The 15394-nt window shown below is 59.6% G+C and overlaps 2 protein-coding genes across 5 annotated transcripts; one reads left to right on the top strand and one right to left on the bottom strand.

The window, feature by feature from the left end:
- Nucleotides 1-6086: 6086 nt before the first annotated feature.
- Nucleotides 6087-7662, bottom strand: LOC126080702 (uncharacterized). The gene is made up of 5 exons (XM_049891881.1): nucleotides 7507-7662; nucleotides 7041-7301; nucleotides 6746-6928; nucleotides 6306-6630; nucleotides 6087-6247 (listed from the first exon to the last, which is right to left on the bottom strand). The coding sequence occupies exons 1-5, from the start codon at nucleotides 7660-7662 to the stop codon at nucleotides 6087-6089; spliced, it is 1086 nt and encodes a 361-aa protein (XP_049747838.1).
- Nucleotides 7592-15186, top strand: MRPL23 (mitochondrial ribosomal protein L23). Of its 4 annotated transcripts, none has more exons than XM_049892912.1 (5): nucleotides 7592-7677; nucleotides 9783-9905; nucleotides 10685-10767; nucleotides 11456-11529; nucleotides 14901-15186. In XM_049892912.1, the coding sequence occupies exons 1-5, from the start codon at nucleotides 7661-7663 to the stop codon at nucleotides 15069-15071; spliced, it is 468 nt and encodes a 155-aa protein (XP_049748869.1). In that variant the 5' UTR covers nucleotides 7592-7660; the 3' UTR covers nucleotides 15072-15186. The 4 variants fall into 4 exon arrangements, with proteins under 4 accessions (XP_049748869.1, XP_049748870.1, XP_049748866.1 ...); XM_049892913.1 differs by lacking the exon at nucleotides 7592-7677 and adding an exon at nucleotides 7747-7951 and having other exon boundaries at nucleotides 14901-15185; XM_049892909.1 differs by lacking the exon at nucleotides 7592-7677 and adding an exon at nucleotides 8036-8426.
- The last annotated feature ends 208 nt before the right edge of the window (nucleotides 15187-15394 follow it).

Raw genomic sequence — 15394 nt, 5'->3', positions numbered from 1 at the left:
TCCATCTTCTTTTGATACTTCCTGCATCATTCAATATTTTGCCCGTAGAATCCTACAATGTTGCGACTCAAAGCAAGACATTTTTCTTCAGTTATTTCAGCTTGAGAGATGCTGAGCATTTCACATAACTACAATAACCAAAAAACAGTATCTATGAAATACAGTCCAGAAGAATTAGAGAGTTCACTGCAGAAAAAAAAAACATGTTAAAAATAAAACTAGAAAGAATTTTAGGTGTATGTTTATCTGCTTTCACGCTGGGAAAAATTTTTTAAGCTTAAACACAATAGTAGAATCAGAGGGGAAAAGGAAAAGCCAGTGAATGTCACTACTTAAAAATTACAATTTCTGTATATCATAACTGTCCATCAAAACTGAAAGGCAGACTTCCTCTTCTCGCCAAGATGAAGTAACAGGTACCAGACTTATCCTCCTTCCTGAAACAATAAAAAAAATAAAGACAAAATACATAAATACATGAAACAATGGTTTTTCAAGAGCAGATATCGGTCAATCAACTGCAGTGGTCCTAACAGATGGAATACAATTAAGTTGAGCCCTACGACTGTCCAGCTTATTGCCTGGAGGGAGTTCCCAGGCTGTACTGTGGGAAGGGGGAACCCAACTGACTCCCTGAGTTGAGAAGACAGAGCTGAGGGTCTCCTTTCAAAAGGTCACAGACATGAAAACCTTATGGAGCACAGCTCTACTCTGCACACATGGGGTTGCCATAAGTTGAAGTCAACTCGAAGGCAACTGGTTGGTGGAAATGGGGAACATGCCATTCAGACAAGGGGTACCCCCTGGGAGGGAAGGGCATTCTATTGGGAAGGGGCAACATTGGCAGTGAACTTAGGCACTGGGAGACCAAGGCAGCTGAGGTTCACAGGACACAGGATCAGAGAGGAGAGAGCTGCAGAGAGAGCCCTGGAGAGCTGCAGGGTTAGGATCAGGGCACAGATCGGCACGTGCGTGTGAGGAGGGTACTCCATGGAGCCAGGGAAAGAACCACCCCAAAGGACTAGAGGGACAGTCCTGACGCTCACCAGGGCTGGGAACAGTGCCCGTTCCCACCAGCCAGCTGGGAAAGCTCATAGTTCATGGGCACTGGGTGGGGTGCACAGGAAGGTCTTGCCTCAATTGTGGGAATAATTAACCCCAGACTGAATGCTGTTCCAGACCCACCTTACAAATCATAAAGGCAGGATCTGAAAGGGGAAGACCATTTCCAAGTAACTGAACAACATCCCAGAACAAAGCTCAAGAATGTTTATAGAAATACAAAAACGTCTAGCACCTTGACCAAGGTAAGATATCACAATGTCTAGAAATCAATAAAAAATTATCAGGCAGGCAAAAGAACAGAAAAACATGACCTATGCTAAGAAGCAAAATGAATCAATTGAACCAACTGCGATAAGTCAAAACTGTAAACTGCGTACATCAAAGCTTGACAAATTTATGCTTTAGACGGGTACAGCTTATTATGTATCAGTTATACCCCAAGAAAGCTGCTTTAAAATATTGAAAGGCAAGTGAGAAACTGGGAAAATATTTTGAGTCCAATTTGACAGACAAGGGGATAAAATAATTAGTGTATGAAGAAAACCGTTAACATCCGAATGAGAAAAAAATGAACAAAAGACATAAATAGACAATTCATAGAGTAAGAAATACAGATGGCTGATAAATGCACAAAAAAGTATATAAAAATTGAGACACTATGTTTTATCCATGAAATTTATAAATCAGTCTTAGAAGAAAAACAACCAGAATGCTTCTTAGAAGCCAGACTGTAGAGACCTCGGCCCCCTTACTTTGGACACGTCATCACAGAAGACCAATTGCTAGAGAAGGACATCATGGTTGATAAAGTAGATGGTCAGTGAAAACACGGGAAACCCTCCATGAGATGGACTGACCCAGTAGCCACAACAACAGAGTCAGACATACCAACGATCGCGAGAGTGGTGAAGGACCTGGCAAAGTTTCGAGTTCTGTTATATATAAGGTCACAATGAGTCAGAGCCAACTTAACAGTCATTAACTACAATGATAGTGATAACAACCATTTCTTTTATGGAATGTCTCCTGTGTGCCAGACCCTGGCTAGGGATGGACAGCCCTCACCCCCTGGGAATCAGGGATCCAGAGGGAAAGGTAGACACTGGTGGCGAGGGGGTTCAAGGGGCCTTCTAGAGAAGAAAGCCACCAAGACTTTAATGTCACACGGGCCCGTAGCACTTTCCCGCCCTGCTGGCCAGGCTGGATGGCAAATCTTCAGGCAGCACACCCAGGCTCTTCAAACCTGTTTTGTAGGTGGGTGACCATAGGTCTAGGGAGGTGGCTCACTCAGAGCCCCAAAGCAGGTGAGGCTTCTAAGCCAGACGGAAGGGGGAGGTGTATGCCAGCCCAGGGGGGGTGCTAGGGATGGCTGAGTAGCCCCCTCCCCCAGCCTCTTTCCCAGCCTGGGTGTCCGCCCTCTCCTGGCAAAGCCACATATTTGTTCACGAAGGGGACCACTTCCACTGCTACCCACGTCCCGGGACTGCTGGGACAAAGCACACAAACCGGGGGGGCTTATACTCTCTCTTTCTCCCTAGGTTCGGGAGGCTAGGAGTTGGAATTCAGGGTGTCAGCAGGACCCTGCGCTCCTGGGGAAGCTCCTTCCTTGCCTTTTCCAGCTTCTGGCAGCTCCAGGCTTCCCTTGGCTCATGGCTGCATCCCTCCTATCTCTGCCCCCATCTTCACATGGCAGCATTCCCTGTGCGTGTGCCTCTGTCTCTTCTCCTCCTTAATAAAGACATCGCTCCTATGACATTAGGACCTATCCTACCCCAGTGTAACCTTACGTGAACTGCCAACATCTTCCAGGAAGCCCTGGTGGCATAGTGGTTAATGGCTATGGCTGCTAACCAAAAGGTCGGCAGTTCAAATCCATCAGGTGCTCCTTAGAAGCTCTGCAGGGCAGCTCTACTCTGTCCTGTAGGGTTGTTATGAGTTGGAATGGACTTGATGGCAACTGGTTTCGGAACATCTTCTAAGGCTTTATTCCACACTAAGCCACATTTACAGGTACAAGAGTTAGGACTTCGAAATGTCTTTTGGGGGGACAAATTCAACCCAGAGAGGCTCAGGGTGGGGTGCTTTCAATCACACAGACCTGGGCTGGATCTGGGCCCTGCTGGTTGGCCTGCCTCATGGAGGAGCCCCCTGGGGCAAGACCCCAACATCCCGCCCCTTTCTAGAATACTCTGGTTCTTTATAGTCTTGCAATGGGTTTTCAGGCAGGTGCGCATAAGCCAGATAGGAAGCACCATGCCTTTTACCTTTGTCGTTATTAAATCCCTCACCTTCGTGCCATTGTGCCATTGTGCCATTGTGCCATTGTGGAGGACTCCTTAGGGAGCCAGCATACCGCTATGCCTGCTTTTGTTGTCAGGTGCAAATGAAAGTGAAAACACAGGGCCGGGGTGACTGTAACGGAGTTTTACAGAGCAGTTCCGAATCAGGTGCAACAACCAGTGGGGATAAATCAGAAAGAGGGGCCCTCCCTGTCACCCAGACCCCTGCAGCTCCCGACTGCCCTCTCTCCTCTCTGCCAGCCCCGCTTCGGCTGCCTGGGCAGCAGGACCCCAGTGGTCGCAGGGGCTGGTCTTTGGGCATTTCTGCCCAGCACCTGCTCCTCGGACCCCAGGGCTAACCCTTCTCAGCCCCAGGGCCTCACCCCACCACTCAGGACCTCAGGGAGACCTCGCTTCTGGCAGAAATCTGGGGAGGGGAGGGGGCCCCTGCTCCAGCCACACTGCCCTCCTCCCCCTGGGCAGGCAGCGTGCTGGCTTCAGGGCCCTTGCACATGCTGCTCAGGTGCCACGAAATGCTCTCTTCTCAGTGTCTGTTAGAACTCCACACCTGCCGCATCCCGTCACCCTCTCAGGCTTTACTTCCTTTTTATCTTTGTGCAGCCCGTGTCTCTGCTTGCACCTGATATCCTTCATTTACATGTGTGGATCTGGCTTGTCTGACCCCTGCAAACCCAGCTTCCCGCAGGCCTGGATGTTATCTGCCTAGTTCTTTGTGCATTGCTGTTTTCCAAACACCAAAACCCCTCTAAGCACATAGCGACTCCCAGTAAGTATTTGCAGAATGAGTGAATGAACATGGGCAGGCCGGGAAGGCAGGCTCCTGGGGACCCTCTCCTGCCCCTGAGGCACAGAGAAGCCTGTCCTGGTTCCGGGTACCCCAGAGCTTCTGAGCTGGCCTCCTTGATACCCTGCTTCCCACTTCGGCCTGAAGGCACTTTCCAAGATGCTAGCAGATCCTGCCCCTCCTGTGAAAGCCCTTCAGGGCTCCCTGCTCTCTGGAAAACACCCTGGCTCACCAGCCTGACCAGCTCAGCAGGGAAGCTACCGCTGCAGAAGGCCTCCAGCCCAGCCCCTCCCTCTTTTTCTGCCCTGGGTTGGGGGGTTCCCCAGCACCAGCCCTGAGCAGGTGCACAGATACACAGGTGCCTGGTAGGGCCCCAAGTAGGTGGCCAGATCTAGCAAATAAAAATGGATGTGAAAATTAAAAAATATATTCCAAATACCCATAGGATATCCTTCAACCAATTCGTTATGTATCCGAAATTCCTATTTAACTGGGCATCCTGGATGGCTGGCAGCCTTGGCCCTGTAAAGCTGGGCTGTTGACCTCAGGTAACAGGCAGGTGGTCGAGGCAGTGGGTTTCTTGTCTGATGGAGGATGAGGGGGTGGGTGGGGATAGAGAAGGGCCCCCACTGGCTCGCACCACCTCAGAGCCACCATGGTCTCTCTGGTTATGGGGCAACCCCAGTAAGTGGGTGGAGAGCCAGGGAAGTGACAGGCAGTGTGAGGGGTCTGCACCACCCATGAGACCCCACTCTGCCTCCTCCTTCCTCAAGAACCACAGCACCCAGCTCAGACCTCTCCTCTTCCCTCCTCTTCGAGGGGACCCATCAGCCACACAGCCCTGAACCCATCTTCAGCTACACTGAGGACATCCTGCCTTCAGATCAGAATGGCCAAGAACAGAGTCATTGCTTCATAAAAAGCAACGGAATGCCCCCTGAGCCCCAGGCGGGAGCCCCACGCTCTCTGACCCCTCCCCCTCCTCCACCCTGCTGCTCCCTTGCCAACCTCATGAGGCCCTGGCACAGCCAGCGGTGTACAGCCCTCCTCTCCAGCTGCACATCTCCACACTTCCATCTCCTTTGCGGCCACCACCCTCTAACCTGTGAGCTGGTGGCCTTGTCCTGGACGCCCTCTTCCTCCCCCAGCGGACAGGCTGTCCCCTAGGGTCCCACCTAACCTCTCTCCAGTGCCCAGCCTCATTCAGTGCCTCCCTCCTCTGTAAGTGGGGTCAAGGTGTCCCTGTGTTCGGCACCCTAATGCCACAGGAATAACAGGCCTCCAGTGTCCTGTCTCTCGCAGACCTGCTCATCTAACACCAAAAACCCACTGCTCATCTAGGGCCCCCAGAAAGCCCCTTCACCTCGCTTCTCCACCACCCCCCTGCCCCTCAGGCTTCCTCTGTCCCCAGCACCAGGTCTCGCCTCCTGCTCTGACCCCATCAGAGCCCCCAATGATCCCCTTGGAGTCCCTCCTCCTACAACTCCCCTGACTCCCCACTTCCCTGGCCTCCGGGGCTCTGGGGTGCAGAGGGAAACAAGTCAGTCTGACCGGAAGACAGGGGGCTGAGCAGTGGCCCAAAGATGGCAGGCCGAGACGTCTAGGAGGGGGGGACCTGCAGACGAGGACCACGTCCCTGGTCTGGACAGGTCTGAGCTCAGTTGCCCATTCCTGTAGCCCCTGTTCCGAGATAGCTGCCATGGAAGATAAGGGCAGAGCAGGCTGAGGCCCAGACTGGGCCCTAACGAAGAGAGGGTCCCTCTGGGTGAGAGCCGTGCCCAGGCTGGAGCAGTGCAGCCTGGAAAGGGGTCAGCAGCAAGTGGCTGGGGAGCCCTTGGAATGGGGAAGGGGTCGGGGGGCGGAAGACTGATGGGGGGATGATGAGAGCTGGCGGGGGAGTGGGGAACAGGGAAAGGAAAAATGGCCAAGGCTAGGGCCTACGGGGGATGGTCAGCCTCGAACCCTCGACAAGCTCTCTCCGCCCCACGTCCCCATATCCCCTCCTTCAGCAGCTGGAAGAGCATGGCCCTGCGTTGGGGCAGCCCCTGGGCATAGGCAACCAGGGGTGTTCGGGGCTCTGCGGGGTGCGGGGTGGGGCCTGTGAGCCGCGGATGGGTAGGGGGGAATTGGAGAAACGGCGAGATGTGACGGGGTACAGATCAGTGGCCCAGAGGAGTGCAGACACCTGCGAGGGTGTGGACTGGGTGTGCGCTGTGGGCGAAGCTCCCGCGCGGGGATGGGCGTGGCTGGTCGGGTGGGCGTGACTGCTGCGGGGGTGGGCGTGGCTAGTGCCGCTGGGCGTGGCTGGTGGGTGGGCGTGACTGCTGCGGGGTGGGCGTGGCTGGTGCGGGGCGTGGGCGGGACCGTGTGGGACGAGCCTTGCGGATGAAGCCAGCTGGGCGGGACCTGCGTGGGTGGACGGGCTTCGGGGATGGGCGTGGCTAGTGCGGGGGTGGGCGTGACGGTGGGTGGGCGTGACTGCTGCGGGGATGGGCGTAGCTAGTGCGGGGTGGGCGTGACTGCTGCGGGGATGGGCGTAGCTAGTGCGGGGTGGGCGTGACTGCTGCGGAGATGGGCGTAGCTAGTGCGGGTGGGCGTGACTGCTGCGGGGATGGGCGTGGCTGGTGCGGGGCGTGGGCGGGACCGTGTGGGACGAGCCTTGCGGATGAAGCCAGCTGGGTGGGACCAGCGTGGGTGGACGGGCTTCGGGGATGGGCGTGGTTAGTGCGGAGGTGGGCGTGACGGTGGGTGGGCGTGACTGCTGCGGGGATGGGCGTGGCTAGTGCGGGGGTGGGCGTGACGGTGGGTGGGCGTGACTGCTGCGGGGATGGGCGTGGCTAGTGCGGGGGTGGGCGTGACGGTGGGTGGGCGTGACTGCTGCGGGGACGAGCGTGGCTAGTGCGGGGTGGGCGTGACTGCCGCGGGGTGGGCGTGGCCAGTGCGGAGTGGGCGTGGCTGGTGCAGGGCGTGGCGGGACCGTGTGGGGCCAGCCCTGCGGGTGAGGCCCGCTGGGCGGGATCTGCGTGGGTGGACGGGCTGCGGGGATGGGCGTGGTTAGTGCGGAGGTGGGCGTGACGGTGGGTGGGCGTGACTGCTGCGGGGATGGGCGTGGCTAGTGCGGGGGTGGGCGTGACGGTGGGTGGGCGTGACTGCTGCGGGGACGAGCGTGGCTAGTGCGGGGTGGGCGTGACTGCCGCGGGGTGGGCGTGGCCAGTGCGGAGTGGGCGTGGCTGGTGCAGGGCGTGGCGGGACCGTGTGGGGCCAGCCCTGCGGGTGAGGCCCGCTGGGCGGGATCTGCGTGGGTGGACGGGCTGCGGGCGGGGCCGAGCCTGCGGCAGTGCGTGGGCGTGGTCAGGCCGTGCGGAGAGGCCCGCAGTGCGGGGCCTGCGGGGCGCGGGCGGCGGTGCAGGGCGTGCGGACGTGCGGGCGCGGCCTCCGGGAGCGAGGGGGCGCTGTGCCAGCGGGCCGGCCTGGCGCCGCTCCTTCCGCCCGCCGGACCGGAAGCGCCGCCATGGCGCGGAACGTGCTGTGAGTAGGGCCCCCGCCCGCCCGGCCGCCCGGCCCGGCCCGCCCCGCCCTGCCGCGGGCGCCCCCGCAGTGGCACAAGCACGCGCACCCGGGGCGCCCCGACGCGGCAGACCCGCCCGCGGGCACCCTGGGGGACCCCGGCCCTGGCGTGGGCGCCGCCGGCCCCGCCGTGAGGCCGGGGCGAGAGAGACGGTCCCCGGCCCCCGAGCTGCGGAGCGCGCCGGGCCGCGAGGGCACAGGCCAAGGGCTGTGGGGGCCCCGGGCACGTGGGGAGGTGGGGCCCAGGCGAAGGCTCGAAGCCTTCCGAGGGGAGGAGGCAACCTGAGCGAGTGGGGGGCAGGAAGGGCGCTGCGGGGCGGCGGGGGTCCCGCCCGCCTGGGGGGGCGCAGGAAGAGGCCTGGGCTGGGCAGCGACCACAGCGTTTAACCTGCAGCAGCGCCTCTCAACCCACGATTCTGTCCCCAGGGGACTCGTGGCGATGTTTGCAGACACCGGGGTGCGGGAGCCACTACGCCCCCCGCGTGAACAGGAGGCCCCTTCCTGTAAAGAGGCCGCCTGATGTCAGCAGTCCCGCCAAGGTGGAGAGGCCTGCTTACAGGAAGCGGGGCCAGACTCCGCTGGAGGAGAAGGGAGTGGGGAAACACTGGTTTCTAGGAGGGTCTAAGACTGCTGATCCCAGCTCAGCCCTGAGCCCCCGTCCCTCCCCACATGGCCGTACCAGGAGGGTCCCAGAGAACAAGAGTCGTGAGGTCAGGGCCCTGTCTCCTTCACGTCTGCCCTGGAATTTAAACGGGGGACTCTTAGTGTTTCTGGGTGATGAGTGACAGTAAAGGAGGGAAAGCAGGTCAGCTGCTGGGTCGGTTTGGGGGTCTGGTGGTGAGTGTGTTTGGATGTGCTGCGTGGATGCATCCGTGGGGAGGCATCCAGTGGGTGGTTAGAATGTGGGGTGTCGGCAGTGCAGACTCGGGGGCCCCTGCACAGAGCTGGGGGGCGGGGGCAGGGAGAGGGCTGCCAGGGCAGGTGGAGGTGTACAGACCACAGGGCCTCCCTCAGCAAACTTTCCTGCTGGGGGCTAGGTGGGGGCTGGAGCTTAACTGGGATCAAGACAGGCTCTGCCTTGAGGACTGAAACTTGGAGCTGTGGCTGCCTCAGTGAGGCGCAGAGAGCAGGGCCGGGGCGGGTGGCTGTGGGAGGTGGGAGAGGAAGCAGGGCGGAGATGCAGCCAGGACCCCCCCTCCCCCGTGCACCAGAGCAGCTTTGGAGGGGGCTGATGGGACTTGCTCAGGGGTGGAATGCGGGTGGAGTGGGGGTGAGTCACTGGTGGGGCCCGGGGAGCTAGGGCCACGGGCAGGGAGCCAGGTTCTGTTAGGAAGGAGGAAAAGTGAAGGGTTCCACTCGAGATAAGTTTGAGGTGCTCATGAAATACCCAGGGCACAGTGGAGGCCAAGGGGATGGTGAAACCTCGGGCAAGGTGGTCGGTGGGTCCGTGGGGACAGGGTGAGGTGGGCTGAGGCTCCCCTAAGGAGAGGGAGAGGGGCTGGCCCCATCAGGTGGAACAGTGTGTTCCAGACCCAGGAGCGGAGGCCGCAGGAGGAGGGTCAGCAGTGTGGGTCAGTTCAGAGCTAGGATTGAGGCCCCGGGGTCAGCATGGGTGTGAGGACATGGAAAGGATGGACCCGACTCCAGCCCCTCCTGGCCGGTCATGCTGCAGACCCATCAAACTGCGTCTTCCTCCTCAGCGCCTTTAGACCCCTAGGCAAATGTGCCTCTCGGGCCCCAAATGCAGGGTCCAAAGACATGGGGGCTTCCCCACCCATGTCCACAGTTGCCAAGTGTCCCCAGCTCCCTCCGCCCACTGCAGTGCCACAGTTGGTCACCAGGGGGAAGGCGTGAGCCCCTGATGGCCACCTTCCCTTGGGCCTGAACCACTGCTGCCCTCCCCCCCCCCCCCCGCCGGTAAAACAAGTCAGGCCTGTTCCTCTGGATACTCCATCCTTAGAACTGGGTGCCCACCCACAGAGGGGCCAGCAAGGCCTGTGCCCAGCAGGGGCCCTACAGGTTGGGGGGCCGGTCTTTTAGGTCTTCACACGCACTACTCTCCACAGGTACCCGCTGTACCAGCTGGGCGGTCCCCAGCTCCGCGTGTTCCGTACTAACTTCTTCATCCAGCTGGTGCGGCCCGGCACGGCACAGCCGGAAGACACCGTGCAGTTCCGGATCCCCCTGGAGTAAGCTGTGGTGGGGGTGGGGGGGTGACATTGCATAACCCGGCTCACAGGGTGGGTTCCCACTATGGGAGCTGCCAGGCTGCCTGCTCAGCAGAAGCTGATGGGGTGCGGCCTTGTAGCGCCTTGGGGGCACCTGGCATGCAGCCCTGCTCTCCCTCTACCTGGGGGCTCCCACTGAATGACTGAGGCAGCAGATTACTCTCTCCTAGAGTGTTCGGCCGATTCTCCTGCTGCTTCCTGGCCAGGCTTCTGGAGGCTGGGGGAGCGTGCTTCCATGTGCAACACAGGAGCCCCTCCAACATGTCAGGCTCCGTCTGTGTCCACAGCTGCTGAGCTCCGTACAGTCCATTGGGGCCAGCACTATGTGGCCGCGGGGGAACGCCGCCATCCCCCTGTGACCAGACTTTGGGGGCTGAGTATTTGCCTACAGTTGGAGGGTCGGTGTCCCTTGGCCTTCAAGGGCAAGGGCAGATGAGGCCTGGGGCCCAAGGCTTCATGACTATGCAGACCCTATGGGGAGGAACGTGGGCTTGCCTATCTGTCCTGGTGCCCTGCCTGGCACTGGCTCTCAGGAGGTGGTTGGAGGCAATGAGGTGGACAATAGCCATGCCCTGGTGCCCCGCTTGGCCACCGAGGTGCCCATGTGGTTGGAAGGGAGGTACTCCTGGCCCAGCCTAGCCTCACTCCATGTGTGGGTGGAGTGCCCTGCCATGCGGCCCTGAGCCTCCCACCCTTCACCCTCAGCAGCCTGGGTCAGACTTCTCTCTCCTTATCTCCAGGATGACCAGGATGGACCTCAGGAACTACCTAGAGAGTATCTACCAGGTGCCGGTGGCGGCCGTGCGGACACGGGTGCAGCACGGTGAGCGTGGTCAGGGGCAGCTTGGCTCTAACGCTGTCCTGCTCTCTGCACGGCCCCTGCAGTGGGCGCAGGAGGAAACTGAGGCACAGGGATGGAGGTCACCTGCCCAGGGCCACACTGACGTGGTGGCAGAGCCAGCCCTGGAACTCAGGCAGACTATCCCCACAGTCTGCTCTGAGCCAATCCCCTGTGGCACTCCAGCCCCACTCATCCCCCATAGCCCACCAGCTCCCCAGGACACCCCTCAGCCTCCAGTCCTGGCAGCCTGTTAGCTCCTCTGCCTCAGAGATGGGGCCCCACGGGGGTGGCTGAGGCTCCTCAGCAAAGTCTCTTTCCTCTCCTGTCCACGTCCTTTGCTGCTGGGCTGTGACCCTGTCCTCAGAGCGAGGCCCAAGGACATAGCCCACAGACCCATGCCAGTGGCCTCGCTGACCCTGGCCCGGCACTGGGGTCACCATCCTGATGTACTTGGGGCTCCTGCAGTTTGGAGGGAGAGCATGGCGACTTGTCCAGGGAAGCGCCCCCAAGAACGTAACTCAGACTTTACGGCAGTCCTTGTCCGAGCCCAGTGGGCTGCCGTTTGCGGGACATTTAATTTACTAATGGCTTTTTCTAGAAAGGGGGCTCTCAGTCTCATTGTGTTCAGAGCAGAGAACCATTTTTTCTCTCCGGCCACCCCCATGTCCAGGTTCCAACAGGAAGCGGGATCACAGACACGTGAGGGTGAAGAAGCCAGATTACAAGGTCGCCTACGTGCAGTTGGTGAGTACTGCCGAGTGCTCGAGGCCTCAGGCGGGTGGGCGGGGCAGGGGCCTTGAGAGCCAGGCCTGAGCTCAGGCCCGTGTGGGGCTGGGAGGCCCGTGTGGGGCTGGGAGGCCCGTGTGGGGCTGGGAGGCCCGTGTGGGGCTGGGAGGCCCGTGTGGGGCTGGGAGGCCCGTGTGGGGCTGGGAGGCCCGTGTGGGGCTGGGAGGCCCGTGGACACAGCCCTCAGGAGCCACCGGCAGAGTAGCCCCAGCCCTGGGGTGTGGGCTCCACCACACAGGAGGCCCCCCATTCAGTGCTGTCTTTGGGGGCTCCAGGCGAGGGGACAGTGCGATGCTGCTGGGAGCGAAGGGTGTAGGCAGGGGGCTCGGGCTTAGAGCTCAGCCAAACCTGGCCTGTCCTGGGGTCGGAGCCCACCCCCCAGTGGACCCTGGACTCTCAGTCGGTGTGGGCCCAGCACCTCCCACTGGGTGGACCCTAGATCCTCATCCAGGCATGAGCTTGGTCACCTTCGCCTGGTGGTCCAGGTGTGTCCATACTCTGGGCGCCCTGTCTGTGAGCACATCGTAGGGGCGTGGGCACTGCTCTCTGGAGTGGCCTGGCCCAGCTCCAGGGAAAAGGCCTAACGTACCCCACGGAGGCCTTTGTCAAAGCCCGGAGTGGCCATGGGCAAGACTGGGATCGCCAAGCCCGTGCCTAGGTTCTGTGCTTTGAGTCCAAGGGAGATTGAGACACTTGACACTCTTCTTGACCTTTTTTAAAAGTGTTAAAGACTAGGATACTGGACGCACAGCCCTGGAAGAAGACCCTTGCCTTGGGGCCCCCCATTTTGCATAGAAGACCCTTGCCTCGGATTCCCCTGAGTGTGCACATCCCCGGAGGGGAGCTCTGTGAGAGCTGCCGGTCCTGACCACTAGATGGCAGTAGCGCTATTGGGACGACATCCTGACAGCCAACTGGCTGATTCTAGGGTGAGAAGGCCGTTTTTGGAAAGACTGGTGGAAATGGCTGCTTTTCTGAAAAGTAGTACATTTGTTGTTCTAAACAGGGCCCCCCCCCCCAATTATTTGGCCTGATATTTGCTGTACGTAAAACTAGCCAATCCGAGCAACGCGCACGGCCATTGGCCTTATAAAGGCCTGTGTGTCCTGGCGTGAAATCGGCCACCATCTGTCCCCAGCGTGGCATGCGGGTTGACGTCCATGTGCCGGCATCCACCACCAGCCACTTCAGGAGGCGGGCTACAGTTACAAGTGGCTTTTGAGTCATCTGAGCCCCTGCATTTTTCTCGGGGCCCCACCTCGGCCGTGAAAGCTGACCTGAGCAGGCCCAGACCGGGTGTCTGCAGCTGCCGCTGTGAAATCAGGGCCGCGAGAGACATGGCGCAGCAACTGGGCACAGCGGTGTCCTGTGCCGGCCTCGCAGTTCCAGAATTAACATTTGTGACGTGCCCCCGCCTCCCCCCCCCCGCCTTTGAATTGCTCTGGAGCTGCCGGGACATTCAGTCCCGTCCCCACGTGGTCCCTGTCCCACTTCAAAGGGGACCTGGGGCTCAGAGGCCCCTCTCGGCCGCCCATCCATGAAGCTCTTCCTCCCAGGGTTGGTCCTGGGCCCCCGACTGGGCTTCTAATAACAGAGCAAATTGTAACACACACATGGGGACCATCAGAAGCACAAATTAAATTATCAGATTTATTTTGAGTTGGCTGCTGTGGAGAGGCGCGCTCCCGCGCCCTGGGAGTCACACAGTTTTCCTCTGACAGCCTGATAAACATCTCTTTGGCCTGAGTCCCCTGCACTCTCCAAAGCACCACCACTACCCAAATAACAAAGGACCTTTGACCCGTGGCAGTGGGCTGCCTGCAGCAGCCAGGTTGACACAGAACCACGTTTAACGATGACGGGGCAGACAAGGGCAAGTCCGAGAACGGGCTGCCCGTGGGCAGGTGGCGGCAGCCAGGCCCGGGTACAGACAAAAGCCGGAAAGGCCAACGCGGGCAAGTTGGGAGCCAGGATTGTTTTTTACTTTTTATGGGGATGTTTTTCCCCTTTCCTGTTGTGTTCCACCGACCAGCCTGCTCCCCTCCTTGAAGGGTGAGGCTGGCATCTTTTCTAAGGTCCAAGGTTACTTGAGATAGAAAGGGGACATCGTGTGAGCCCCTGGTTGCCTGTCACTTGGGCACCTACAAGTGGTTTTTGTGTGCAGTGAGAAGCCAGGGCTTCTCCCGAGGGCCCCTCCATATTCCCCCCAAGTCATCATAAATTGCCATCTTCACATTCATACTTCAGAATGGCATCTGGGCTTCCCCTGCCTCAGCCGGCTAACAGAGTCACCTCACTATTCAACACAGATCCCCCTTCAGGGCAGCACACTTGCATGGCAAATACTGCCCTTTGGTATCTTAAGAAAGAAGGGAAGTCCCTGCGCCGTGTAAACCGATCCTGTGCCGCCAGCTACCGCATGCACGGGCCTTGTGCTTCTTTGTGAGCGGAACGTACAAACCACCAGCCTGGCCCAGGGTGTTGCACGTCAGACTTGGCCGCCTGCCCACAGCCACACTGCCCCACAGACGGGGGTCTCCAAGACCACGCGGTCCTGATCTGACTCATTAAAACTTCCCAGACCTGGATGGCCTCTCTGGTCCTCCCTGTGCAGGAGCAGTGGGGACAGAGGGGCCGAGCCCGGCTCCTCTCTCTGCCATTTCCTCTCCGCTCTGAATCTCCTGAGCAGCTGACTGATATTTCCAGATGGAAGGGCAGCTTGTGTCCATAGGGCCCCTCTCAGGCCGGCATCTTGACCCCTTGGGGTCAGGTCGGCACCAGGCCAGCCCGGGCACGATCTGAACGATTAGTGGGGGACACAGGGCCAGTTAACATGCAGAGCCATCCAGTCTCACAGTCTGCTGCCGTGGGCACTTTTCTGTCCGTTAGGTGCGTTTTCCTGAGGGCCTTAGCTTGGGGCGGGGGACCTCTATGGTGGTGAAGGTCTCTGGGTACAGTGGTCTGCCCGTGATGGTGGCTTTGATGAGGCCACACCGGTGTCGAGGGTCTGAGAGGGGAAGGCACTGCTGAGGAGGAGTAGTTTCCGGCCACCAGGCAGGTATGGCCAGGGACCCTGGCCTGCTGGCCAGGCTGTATCTGGCCTGCCTGGCAGCAGAGATTTCATCACAGGTCGACTGAACAGGGCTCGGTGAGGAGGTGCTGTCTGTCTGTCTGCCTGCCCTTGTCAGAGAGGGTACGGAGGGTTGCTCTTCCCCCACAGGGCATTTCTGAAAGGGTCAGGGAGCAGGGGTATGGGCAGCTGTCCTCGTGGTGGCCCGCAGCGACCCCTGGCCGTCACCCATTGCTTGTCTCATTGCCTGTCTTTGTAGGCCCACGGACAGACCTTCACGTTCCCCAACCTGTTTCCCGAGAAGGAGCAGGGCCCCGAGGGCAGTGCTGACGCCCACCTCCAGGACCACTTTATGGAGGAGCAGCGGCAGCGGCAGCGGCAGAGCAGTGACCCCCGGCATGGCGGTGTCCCTGCCTGGTTCAGCCTGTGACGGGGCCCCTGACGGGCCCAGCAAATGGGCAGCTATGCAGAGCCAGCCCTGTGGCCCCAATAAAAGTCCTGCTGTACACAAACAAGCCAGAGCTCCGTCTCCTTCTGTTCCTGGGCACACCAGTCTGCGGCCTGGCTGCCACTTCCCCCATAGCAGGCCTGAGGCTGTGTCTGTGCACCCCGCCCAGGAGGCCCTGCTGGCCTTCCTCTCGGGTGAACCCTGCTGGGCCTCTGGCTGCTTCACACAGCACAGGGTGGTAGGGTGGGCCATCCATCTGATCAGTACAGCCACATAACTCTTGGGGTATAAGAGGGCTCAGAGGG

Source organism: Elephas maximus, chromosome 7 (assembly GCF_024166365.1).
Source record: "Elephas maximus indicus isolate mEleMax1 chromosome 7, mEleMax1 primary haplotype, whole genome shotgun sequence".
NCBI classification, from domain to species: Eukaryota; Metazoa; Chordata; class Mammalia; order Proboscidea; family Elephantidae; genus Elephas; species Elephas maximus.
Note: the sequence above shows the minus strand (reverse complement) of the source record. Positions and strands in the feature narration are given on the sequence as shown.

Excerpts from the sequence above, each read along its gene's own strand:
- MRPL23 (XM_049892909.1), top strand. The coding sequence starts at position 8,386 with ATGGCCGTACCAGGAGGGTCCCAGAGAACAAGAGTCGTGAG. Across the intron at positions 9,906-10,684 it reads CAGTTCCGGATCCCCCTGGA|GATGACCAGGATGGACCTCA; the intron begins GTAAGCTGTGGT and ends CCTTATCTCCAG. Across the intron at positions 10,768-11,455 it reads GCGGACACGGGTGCAGCACG|GTTCCAACAGGAAGCGGGAT; the intron begins GTGAGCGTGGTC and ends CCCCATGTCCAG.
- LOC126080702 (XM_049891881.1), bottom strand. The coding sequence starts at position 7,662 with ATGGCGGCGCTTCCGGTCCGGCGGGCGGAAGGAGCGGCGCCAGGCCGG. Across the intron at positions 7,302-7,506 it reads ACTGCGGGCCTCTCCGCACG|CAGTCACGCCCACCCACCGT; the intron begins GCCTGACCACGC and ends TCGTCCCCGCAG. Across the intron at positions 6,929-7,040 it reads GCCCACCCCGCACTAGCCAC|CCACGCCCATCCCCGCAGCA; the intron begins GCTCGTCCCCGC and ends CCCCCGCACTAG.